This window comes from Pimephales promelas, chromosome 17, assembly GCF_988280905.1.
Source record: "Pimephales promelas chromosome 17, fPimPro1.hap1.1, whole genome shotgun sequence".
Classification (NCBI taxonomy): domain Eukaryota; kingdom Metazoa; phylum Chordata; class Actinopteri; order Cypriniformes; family Leuciscidae; genus Pimephales; species Pimephales promelas.
Genome location: NC_142785.1, coordinates 17,922,875 through 17,935,754, shown reverse-complemented (window position 1 = coordinate 17,935,754; position 12,880 = coordinate 17,922,875). Strand labels below are relative to the sequence as shown.

Genomic DNA, 12,880 nt, shown 5'->3' with positions numbered 1-12,880 from the left:
CCCTTTTGAGTGACATGGCAAAGCATGCTGGGAAATAGAAATCCCAGCCCAGTTTCAGTTTGTCTAAATTAAAAGAAACAAGTTCATGAAGCTCAAAACAATTCCGATTACTTAAAATGTGTCATTTATTTGTGAATGCAAAAGAAAAAGAAAGTTCAAAATACTCAAAAAAGTTCATTTGAATGAACTAATTTGTTTAATTTGACTTGGCTTTACTCAAACCAATTGCTTAATTTCAATGGTGGGTTTACATACTGCCCAATTGAAGTAAAATCCTTTTTCAAAGACTGGAATACTTGTACTGCACATTGTGTGTTGTCTATACCCATTTGTTTTGGACACTGTTCAATAAAAGCTTTGAGGTGTTAATCATCCATCTCTCTCTCTCTCTCTCTCTCTCTCTCTCTCTCTCTCTCTCTCTCTCTCTCTCTCTCTCTCTCTCTCTCTCTCTCTCTCTCTCTCTCTCTCTCTCTCTCTCTCTCTCTCTCTCTCTCTCTCTCTCGAGTGAATGCTGGGAGTTTGTGGACGGAGCGTGAGTGTGTGTTGGAGTGAGCTCTACGGTACGAGTGAGTTTTCTACCTTTTTTTTCTATCTCTCGTGGATTTGATCGTTAGGTAAATAGAGTAAAGGGTGTTGTGTTTGTGAGGAGCGTCGTCGGTCAGTTTGCACTGATCGCTATGGCGGCGTCTCCGCACGTGAGTTTAGAAAGTTTGACTCGGCGACATGGCGTTAAAGTTGTACCCGCGGAGCGTTGTTCAGTTGAGGACTGCGTCCTCGCTGTCGCCGCTGTTGTTGGTCATGAGTGTATTCTTTCTGCGTCCAGAATGAATAGTGCAATAGTGATGTTTTTGGACAATGTTGATAAAGTCAATCAAGTTGTAGAGAACGGGATTGTTGTGAATGATTCACTTACTCCAGTCATGCCCTTAGTACAACCAGCGAAAAGAATAATATTGTCAAATGTCCCGCCGTTTATTAAAAACGAAATGATTGAAAGGGAATTGTCCAGACACGGCAAGCTTGTGTCAAAAATGAAGAACATCTCACTCGGTTGTAAATCAGCACAGTTGAAACACGTTGTTTCTTTTAGGAGGCAGGTACACATGATCCTAAATAACCAGAATGAAGAGCTGAACTTAGCCATGAAGTTTAAGATTGACGATTTTCAGTATGTTATTTTTGCTACCTCAGATTCGATGAAGTGTTTTGGTTGTGGACAAGAGGGTCACGTGATACGCGTGTGTCCTGAGAAGAACGCAGATCAGAATCACAACACAGCTGAAACACTTGGCAATACAGATCATGTACAAACGAAGGATACAGTACCTTGTGTTGAAAAAAATGGAATTAATGATCGTGAAAGTAATACAAATGAGAGTGTGGTCACAAACGAGAATTTGCAAGAAGGTGGTGTTTCTGAGGTCAGTGAGCAGGCCTTGTTAGAAAATGATGTTGACATGACAGAAGATCAGAGTTTGTTTAAAACACCTACGTTAAAAAGGAAAACTAAGACCAAAGGAAAAAGGGCTAGTAAAAAAGCTACTGGAACAGCTGTTGGTGATGTAATGGAGGGGGACTCTGAATCGAGTAATGCTGTGGAGTCTGCTGTAGAAAGTGATTGTGAATCTTCAGACTCCGTGAGCTCACTTTCACAGAAGCGTTCTGTCCGCAGCGCTTATACAGCGGAAAAAATTAAAATGTTTCTTCAGACAACGAAGGGCATGAAGGGTGTGAATGTAGAGGACTACTTCCCAGATCGTGAGATGTTTATAGACTCAATCAGGACTTTAAGGAAGGAGGGTGGCGCTTTCACTGAACAAGAAGTTTTCAGGCTGAAGAAAATTGTTCAGAGGTTAAAACTTAATTTATTGAACGATGAATTCGAAACAGTCTAGCTTCTTTTCCTTTCTTGTAAAGTTTTTGTTTTTGGTGTGCTCATATTATTTTTTTATGAGTAGGATAAGATTGGGCACACTTAATTTAAATGGTGCACGAGACAGCAAGAAAAGAGCAATGCTTTATGAACTGACTAGACAAAAGAAAATTGATGTAATGCTAGTCCAGGAAACTCACAGTGATGTTTCTAATGAGAATGAATGGCAAATGGAATGGGATGGGTCAATTATCTTAAGCCACAAAAATCACTGTAGTGGTGGCTTAGCTGTACTTTTTAAGAGAAACTTTAAACCTATTTCATATGAAGTAGAAGTTGTTGTTGAGGGTCACCTAATAAAAATAACAGCAAAATTTGAAAAAATGTTTTTAGTGTTCATAAATGTGTATGCTCCTGTTGGTGGTCCTGAGAGGGTTGTTCTTTTTGATAAATTAAACAATATTTTGTCAAACTGTAAAGATGAGTTCATATTTGTTGGAGGGGATTTTAACTGTACAACAAACGATAAAATGGATAGGAATCATAGAGAGCCACATCCAGCATCCCAATATGCTATGAGAAAGATTATAGAAGAACATGATTTGTGTGATGTGTGGAGAACTTTATATAAAGAACAAAGACAGTATACATGGGCGCAAACAAGAGAGAATTATATTTCTATGGCAAGATTGGATAGGTTATATTGTTTTAAGCACCAGTTAAATGTTATTAAAAAATGTGAGATTTTGCCTTGTGGGTTTTCTGATCATAGTCTAGTCATTTGTAGTGTTTTCATTACCAATATAAAGCCTAAGAGTGCCTATTGGCATTTTAACACTTCCTTGTTACAAGACAATTTTTTTAAGGATGTTTTTATTTATTTTTGGAAACAGTTTAGTTCCAGAAAAAAAGATTTTTCCTCTCTACAACAATGGTGGGATCATGGGAAAAAAGAAATACAGCAACTGTGTCGTCAGTACACTCTCAACGTGTCCAAGGACATTTCCCAATCAATGAAAACCTTAGAGATTGAAATAGTGGAACTCCAGAATTTGGTAGAGTCCACAGGAGATCGAGGACATATTGAGCTCCTCAAAGTTAAAAAAAGGACTCTAGATAACTTGTTAGGCATCAGAGCACAGGGAGCTTTGATCCGCTCTCGTTTTCAGAGTGCAGTAGAGATGGATGGCCCAACTAAATTCTTCTTCAGTTTGGAAAAAAAGAATGGTCAAAGCAGATTTATGCATTCTTTAAATTCTGTAGAGGGTGTAGAAATGGTGGAGCCTAAGGAAATCAGAAAAAGAGCTGTATTGTTTTATTCTGAGCTTTATAAAAGTGAATATACAGAGGAAGTTGAGCTGGCCAACTCCTTTTATATGGGTTTGCCTAAAGTTCCAGATGAGACCAATTCTTGGCTTGAGAGGCCACTTTCAGCATCTGAACTGCATGTTGCTCTGCGGAGCATGGATTGCGGTAAGGCCCCGGGAATTGATGGACTACCCGTCGAGTTCTATCAAACGTTTTGGTCAGTGCTGGGGGGTGATCTGCTGTCTGTGCTCAATGATAGTCTGACTCGAGGTTTGCTACCTTTGAGCTGCAGGAGGGCAGTCATTACCCTGTTGCCCAAAAAAGGTGACTTAAAAGAAATAAAGAACTGGCGCCCAGTTTCACTTTTATGCTCTGATTTAAAGCTCTTTTCTAAAATTTTGGCCATTAGGTTGAGGGAGGTAGTTGGGCAGGTTATTCATTGTGATCAAACTTACTGTGTGCCTAACAGGTCTATTCTTGATAATGTTTATTTAATTCGGGATGTTTTGGACGTCTCTAGGCTGTTGGACATAGACACTGGTCTCATTTCCCTAGATCAGGAAAAGGCATTTGACCGGGTTGAGCACAGCTATCTCTGGCGCACGTTAGAGGAGTTCGGGTTCAGCTCTGGTTTTATCGCCATGATTAGGGTTTTGTACCGGGATGTTGAGAGTGTACTGAAAGTGAATGGTGGTCTTAGTGCTCCTTTTAAAATGACCAGAGGCATTAGACAAGGTTGTGCACTTTCAGGAATGTTGTATGCTCTTGCCATTGAACCTCTACTGGTAAAAATTCGAGAATGTATTGAAGGATGGACCATACCATGCTCTGGAGCAAATTTTAAGTTGTCTGCATATGCAGATGATATTATTGTTTTGGTTAAAGGGCAAAATGATGTTGATCTTCTTAAAGACATTCTTGACAAATTTGGTTTAATTTCCTCTGCCAAAGTTAATTGGTCCAAAAGTGAAGCCATAGTAAGTGGTAAATGGTCCCATGGTTTTCCTAAGCTACCAGGTGACTTGTTCTGGAAAAGAGATGGCTTAAAGTATTTAGGAGTATATATTGGTAATGATTTAATGTTAGCCAAAAATTGGGAGGGAGTGTTGGAAAAAATAAAGGGGCGATTGGAGAAATGGAAGTGGCTTTTGCCAAAAATGTCTTTTAGAGGGAGGGTTATAATAATTAATAACCTGGTGGCTTCAGTTTTGTGGCATCGTTTGGCCTGCATTGACCCCCCAAATGGACTTCTGAGTAAAATTCAAGCCAGTATGGTGGATTTCTTTTGGAACACTTTTCATTGGATACCACAGAGCATACTTTTTCTACCCAAAGATGAAGGAGGACAAGGACTTATCCATTTGCCCAGCAGGGGGGCAGCCTTTCGACTTCTGTTTATTCAGAGGTACCTCACAGGACCTAAGGATCTAGTCTGGAGAAAAGTGGCTGATGCTATTTTTCATCAAGCTGGTGGACTGGGATTGAACTCTGTTTTGTTTTTGATGGACTCGAGTAAGCTGCAGCTCAACGGTCTGACTCCCTTTTATAAGGGACTTTTTAAAGTTTGGGACTTATTTGAAAAACGGAGGTTGGAGGGGAATTCTTCGCTGTACTGGCTCTTGGAGGAACCTATTGTACATGGAGCTCGTTTTGATGTTACTTGTGAAGGTACACCTGGGCTGCTTCATTGTTTAATTACCACTAAGACATTAAAACTGCAACATGTGTTGGATTTTGCTGGTTCTAGTTTGAATAATGCTCAGTCCATGGCCGCATATTTAGGTGTGCGGTCAGTACGGTATGTAGAAACAATTCTGAATCTTTTTAAACAGAAGTTCACAGAGGAAGAAAAAAATTTGTTAAATGAATTTCATAATGGGAAACTGGTTCCTAATGATACGGATCCTTATCCAAGTATTTTTCTTAGTCCCAATCTTAAAGGACTGTCTGGGCCTTTTTTGAACCTGAGGGGACTAGAAGGGTTAAGTTTGGAGGATGTTCGGAGTAAAGTTTTGTATAAAAGTCTTGTAAAAGTTTTAAATAAAGCACAGTTAAAAGAACGCAGTGATACAGTGTGGAGAGAGAAATTGGGGATAGACGATGATGATAAACCTGTTTGGAGAGTTTTATACAAACCACCAATTGAAAAACGCACAGGTGATATTCAGTGGAGGGTTTTACACGGCGCAGTTGCTGTAAATGCATTTGTGAGTTTGATTAATCCCAATGTATCAAGTGATTGTCCTTTTTGTAAGAGGAGAGAGACTATTTTTCATTGTTTTTTAGAATGTTCTAGACTGTATGAAATGTTTTGTTTGCTTGATGTACTTTTCATGAGTTTTGGGGAGACTTTTTCTTCTAAGATTTGGATTCTTGGACCCAAATACAGTGTGGTACAAAGAAAAAAAAGTCAATTGTTGAATTTTTTAATTGGACAAGCTAAACTTGCTGTTTACATGACTAGGAGAAATAAAATAGAAGGTAGAGAAGGACAAAATGAGGTTACTGTATTTAAAAATATGGTAAAAGCAAGGGTTATGTTTGATTTCAAGTTCTATAACCTGATGAATGACTCAGAAAGTTTCTTGCTCAAATGGTGTTTTAATGGAGCTATTTGTACAGTTGAAGAAGAAATGTTGATTTTTGCTATGACATTAAGATAAGTCTTGTCTATTGTACCTTTTTTAATGTGAGTGATTTGTTGACGCTGTAATGATATGAATAAAGTGTGTTGAAAACTCAAAACTCTCTCTCTCTCTCTCTCTCTCTCTCTCTCTCTCTCTCTCTCTCTCTCTCTCTCTCTCTCTCTCTCTCTCTCTCTCTCTCTCTCTCTCTCTCTCTCTCTCTTTTGAGTCTGATATCTCATTGCCAAAGTGATTGAGAAAAACTGTATTAAGTAATGCATTCAATTGTTGAGCCTAGACCTGCTTCTTTAAAAAATATATATTTTTAAGATCTGACGTCATTCCGTCATGTTGCATGTACTGGTAAATGCTGCAAACAAAAAATGGATAAATTACAGGAAAATTCAAAACATCAGTTAAATATGAAATTTGCATAATAATTTACATTTAGCATACCATTTAGGCAGGGAAAGAAGTGATAAAAACACTGTTTGTCAAGGATGACACTTTAGCAGATAGCAAACGATCATTACTGCCACCATTAAATGCAATGAGCTTATTGAGTGGAAGATAAACTACACCACTGCTGTGCATTTAGATCAGGCATTGCTTTATGACGTATAGGGAAAGTAATAAATATGGGCGAAATCAATTTGTTCCATCAGATGTGATGGAGATGAATCTGTTTGCAAGACAGTGACGCTCAAATCACATCATGTGCCTTCCCTTACTCAAGAAATGGTCTGATATAATGAACAAATCATTATCAGTTCTCAAATTAGTCATGTTGTAGGCTGAAGCTGACATGTCAGTGATGTGAAGAAGTGAAAAACACTTTGACAGCAGGCCTGTTATGTAAGTCTGTTCATCACTGCTTGGTAGATTGGAACACAATGTGTTGTAGTTTTGAGGTGTGTGAAGAAATGAAGAGAAGGCTTTTTTTGTTCATAAAGCAAATATTTGTTCATTTTATCATCCATTCAAAGTATCATCTATAAAATGTAATACAGTAATAGGCATAAAAACACAATAGAAACAAATTTCTTTAAGAAAACATTGTAAGGTGGCCTCGAGTGGCTTATTGCTTTTATAAATGGTGGCAACAGCAATAAGATAAGACACAAATGTTGAAAAGATAATTACATTAATTCATAATGAACGATTCTTCTGCCAAGTAAAGCTCATTAGCCTCTACATGTGGCTGTTTATAGCAACAGCTTCGAACATGACTAACGCAATCAGATATTAGACGGAAATACGAATTTTATAATGTTTTAACATTATAAATGTGCTGCAAATATCATACTTGCAAAATCAAAAAGTGACAAGCATTTGATTGAACTGATTTGATATGTAATATATACCAATTCTGTCATTTATATGGTCTGTTAACTGACAAAGCATTAAGTAAATAGCTTTCAGTGTGTCAATCTGAAAACATTGGTAACGCTTCCTTTTACAGTCCAGTTACCCATGTAAATACTATGTACTTAATTTAGTAACTATAATTACTGTGTAATAACTAGTACTAACCCTGAACCTCCCCCTAAACCTCCCCCTGTTCCATGTACTTACCTTATATTAGCCAGTACTTTTTAGGTAAGTACACTGTAAGTACACTGTAATACTGTACTGTAAAAGGAAGCGTTACCAAAACATTTTAGTCAAGATTGGTACATGATGTCTGGATTGGAATATGTTCATGACTGAAAATACATCTTCATGGTCTTGTTTAAACATCTCTAGATTTGGTTGGTGTCAGATGTGAGAAAAAGAAAGTGAGAGAGATTTTTGTGTGTGTTCCCATTATTCTTGGTGATGGCTATTTGCTTTTAAAGGTGTAAAACAGCATCACGCACCAAAAACGTTAGGTAAATAAGGGCTTTTCATTTACATTTATTGTTTTTATAAACAATACTACTTATACTTGTTATATAATAACCCTTATCCACAAATAATATTTGGGCATATTTAGAATTATAAAAACATTTTATTTCACATCTAATATTTAGATAGTCAGACGTGACATTGCTGACAGACACAGTTACAGTAAGCTGACGTACAGTTAAGTTGCACTTCTCTAATATGAATATTTATACTTTAAAATATGAATCTACATATCACATCTTAGACAATAGCATGTGACTTTTACATGCTATTATAAATGCATTTTAAGGTATGCATAAGGCATAGCCTATATGTAATACACTCTAAACAATGCTGGGTTGTTTTAACCCAAATTTGGGTCAAATATGGACAAACCCAAATGTTGGGTTATAAATGTAATTTACAATTTTAATCCAACTTCAACTTTGACTTTCAAGTGTACATTTTTTAAATTACATTTTTGGGTTTGTCCATATTTGACCCAAATTTGGGTTGAAACAACATATAGATAGATAGATAGATAGAAGATAGATAGATAGATAGATAGATAGATAGATAGATAGATAGATAGATAGATAGATAGATAGATAGATAGATAGATAGATAGATAGATAGATAGATAGATAGATAGATAGATAGATAGATAGATAGATAAGCTGCACTTCTATTTATGAAATTTATTATTAAAATATCAATCTACATATTACATCTCAGCATGTGGTTTTGCATTATGGTAGATAAATGGATGGCCCAAAGACACAAGCTGCACTTCTCTAATACATGTAATTTATACGAATCTTCCTATTATACATCTAGACAACAGCATCTGATTTTTTAATGTATGCATAAGAGATATATTTTTCTATCCTTTGGTGAATCATTGGTCTTTTATCATATTCCTGAGGGGTGGGGGCGTTATGGAGATCCTCAATAAGCGGATGGTCAGATGAAATGGCACACAGAGGAAACATGAACTCCTCGAGCATTTACAGCACACTCGGACGCTTGTTCCCTAACAACTTTTCTCTTTGGGGGCATCTCCAGAAGAACTGGAGTAGCCATGATTTGACACCTTTCTCCATCGACTTTCTGTTTGCGGGCCATGAACCGGACACTATAGTTTTAATGGTGATGTATGTGCTATCATTCGTGACTGGACTGGTGGGGAATATATTGGCGCTGTGGGTCCTAACGCGCCGGAGGAATCGCTTGTCTGGAGCGTCAGCCACCAGGAGACTCCTGGTCAACCTGGCGGTGTGCGACATGATGGTGGTGTGCGTCTGCATGCCGGTTAATTTAGGACTTCAGGTGTACAACGCCTGGGTGTTTGGAGAGTTTCTGTGTCGAGCTGTGCCGTTCGTTCAAGCGGTATCAGTCTCTGCCAGTGTTCTGAGTCTGGCTGCGATCAGTTTGAACAGATACTACAGCGTCCACAGCCCCCTGCACGCCAGATCGTTCTTTACGACCAGCAGAATTATATGCATGATAGCTGTGGTGTGGATCGTATCTTCTGCACTATGTTTGCCGTTGTTTTTCATGAATACGACGAAGACGCTTTCCCTAATAGACGGACTGCATACAGTGACTGTGTGCGTAGAGAGCTGGTCTAAAATCAAACTGCGCCAGGGTTACAACTTTTTGCTCTTCTGCGCGTTGTATGGATTCCCGGTGGTCTTTAACCTGGTCATTTGCTTTTTGACCGGTTGGAAATTGAGTAGAGGAGGCACATCATCAACATCAGATCCAAACCAGCTAGCGCAAACCTCTTCAAGATCGCGCCTTAAGACGCGCAAGAGGATCACCAAAATGGTCTTTGCGCTCGTGTTGCTGTTCACTTTCTCCTGGCTGCCGCTTTATGCCGTGGACATCTGGATCGACTCCAACATTCCCAGCTCTCCTGATCGAAACGACGAGTTGAGCAACGTTGAACATCATTGGATACTCCAGAGCAGACCCTTTGCGCAATGGCTGGGTCTCACCAACTCATCCCTCAATCCTCTTTGCTACTGCTTCATCGGAAACTTGTACAGATCGGCCAAAAGGTTCAGAGAGAGCTACAGAGAGAAGATTTCATCTGTCATGAGTTTGACCAATAGGTCTTCAATTAGAAATTCTGCCTCTAAAATCCAGCAGCGCAACTCTGGCTCGTCTGCGAGATTTTCGTCAGAAACAAGAAGCTACACTGTTTTCAGACTGACCAGAAGTAAAAGCGTGTCTGCAACGACTGTGTGTGAGAGTATTTAACTGAAAATGTAATGAGACAGACTTGAAACAATCATGGGAATATGAAAAGGGTGACAGTTATTGTTTACTGTTTCAGTTATTATTAGTTATTATTCAATGTTATTGTGAATTATGTTATCTATCATGGCTATTTTGTCGTTTTATTTTGTAAGTATTTTCTGTTAAATAAACGAATAGATTCTTCTGAAAACAGTCGATATGAGTGGAAAATTGCAAACCCAGAATGTGAGGCTCAAGCCAGGATTAATGGCACCGCTGAGGGGCTTTAGCCCTGACGTGTGGTTGTCTGTTATTCCACCAGCTCCTCCTCACCAGAAATCACATAAATATTCCTACTGTTATACATTTTGATCACTGCACTACATTTACAGTCTTAAGATACAAGAAATTTAGCTTTATAGCTCCGGTGGGCAGAACAGTCTAACACTCTTAAAAATAAAGGTTCTTCACTGGCATCTATTGTAGATCGATGGCGTCATTCCACTTCACCATGCGTTTTTTCCCAGAACATTCTCAGAACTTTGGCACTTTTTCAGTAACATTAATGGAACGTTCGTTCAAAGTTATGTAGTGTTTAATAATGTTCTCAAAAGCACAAAAACGTTATGTTTTTCAAAAGTAACATTCCCATGCAATGTCTGCAGAATGATGTGACGTTTCATTGTATAATTCTTTTTCAAACATTTAGAAAACGTTCAGAGAACAATGTTTTCATAACGTAATGGGAACCTCAGCAAAACTTAGAATTTTTTTTAAATATATATTTTTGTTATTGAGTTGTAATTAAAAATATTCTTTAAAATATTCTAAAATATACTAAAAACATTTTTTTATAGGAACTGCTCACTGAAAGGTTATTTGGGGAACCAAAAATAATTCTTGGTATCGCTGAAAAGCCCCTTTTGGAACCTTTATCAATGACAAATTAGAAATCTAAAATGAACCATGATGATGTTGTTTCGGTGTTTGCCATCACATAAGCTAAACTTTGAGAGAAACAATTAATCTGTCGGAGAGTAATGGATTTAGGTAATACCCTCTTCCATAGTACACTAATATACTGATGATAATTTGTTGCCACTAAGATGGAGCACAGACAGTGAATAATAACCCATCATTTTGACCGTGCAATTTAATCAATTTAGCATTATTCAGGCATTTTAAGATTATCCTCAAGCGCAACAGATTTTCTGTGCATGATCTGTGATCTTGTGTGCAAGCATGCTGCTATATTCAGAAATTATAATTAAGACAGCTTTGCGTCATTAACTGAAAACTGACTGTGCATAATTTGCCTAAATGAATCCAGGCAAGATACATCAATAGATCAGAACATATGAGTGCTGACTGTTGTAAATGTGACATAAGCATCACTTTAGGTGCTGATGCTCTTTTATAGCCGAATAAGCAATGCACTACATTCAACTCATTTTATTGTTTTCGAGGCAAAACTTGGCATTTAATTTTCAATTAAACAGTAAAACAATGGTGTTTCCAGGATAACACTGGGCCTTTTAAGCTTAAAATACACATACATCAACAATATGAGAAATATAATAGTCTCTCTTGATATCTCTGCCTTGCAAAATAGAATAATTATGTTTAAATGTAAAAACATTGCATTTGAATCATGTGTTGTTTCATGCTTGTAAAGCAATTTAAATCTTCCTGTTTGAAGCACAGCAAGAAAAAAAAAACGATCTGTTTTGTACAAATATTACGGCTTTTTTCTCTTACACGAGTGCTGAATTGCCCTGAATCATTATCATTTTTTATACTTTTCATCGTTTGTGGGCGGTGAAAATTGAGGGACTAAGACCATTTTGCTCTAAAAGATCTCAAGAGTGTCCCATGATTGCATTTATTTAAACTGAATGTCTAGCACAAATGGGCTCCCATCAGTCATTCAAAATAAATGAGTGCTATAATGGATGTAGTGCTTCTGTTAATAACCTCAGAGAGCTTTATGCTGTCAACAATTCAGCCCTGTTTCAAAGCATAAGAAACGTCTGTCATGCAGCTTAATAATTCACACCTCATGACCCTATATAACAAAGCCCATGGATAACAATCTGTCCTCAAAGTAATGTACATGTAAAGTATCAATTTGACCTTTTCATTACATCCTTTCAGTACTGTGAATGTGGAATGGATTGTGTTTAGGTGCTTAGTAGGCTTCCTTCAAAACCTACAATCATAGACTAGATTATTGCAACCAGTCCCATTTGAAGAAAATATCCAAGGAAGCAGAGTTATGTAAATGTAATTAGTTACTGTACATAAGTATCTTTTTGGCTACTTTATAGTTTGAGTATAAAACTTAATCACATTTACTCTACATTTTTGTACAACTATACTTTTTACTCCAATACATTTGTGAATTGTGATATAGGCTATAATGCAATAGAGTGCCGAAGTGAGTTAGCAAAAACAAAGGCATCAATTAGGTGACGCCTTGGGGGTGAGAATGGGCTGTTTTGTGTTGTCAATGATGATGATGTAGCCTAAATGAAATGCTATTGGCAATTTTGAAAAAACGGTGTAGCTGTTTGATATATCCTGTCTTGTCTTCCGTTCCAAGGCACTTCAGTGGGACTTTAATACTGCTATATTCTGATATTCTAAGACTTTTACTGAAGCAGTATTGACATTTTCACTGTAAGGTATCTGTACTTTTTCTCAAGTATGGTTTTCAGGTATAGGCTACTATTCAGTGTGGTTGTTCATTACTTCTGAGGATGGAAGAGACACTTGTTAGCACACTCAATAAATTATTGCTCCCTCACTTTTTCAGTCACACACTCTCATCTTGACATCTAAAGCTATCCATCTGGAAAACAAGAAATGGGCTTCCTACCTCGTATCTCTTAAGACCGGCTGCTGAGTTTAATTTAATGTGTCACTCCACCCAATGGGTTCTTTGACACTACTGACCCTTATTACT

At 37.6% G+C, this 12,880-nt stretch overlaps 1 protein-coding gene across 1 annotated transcript; it reads left to right on the top strand.

The window, feature by feature from the left end:
- The first annotated feature begins 8,331 nt into the window (after positions 1 to 8,331).
- On the top strand, positions 8,332 to 12,880 carry LOC120463927 (galanin receptor 2a). Its single transcript, XM_039653190.2, has one exon. It carries the CDS (start codon positions 8,644 to 8,646, stop codon positions 9,934 to 9,936), a length of 1,293 nt encoding a protein of 430 aa, XP_039509124.2. The 5' UTR covers positions 8,332 to 8,643; the 3' UTR covers positions 9,937 to 12,880.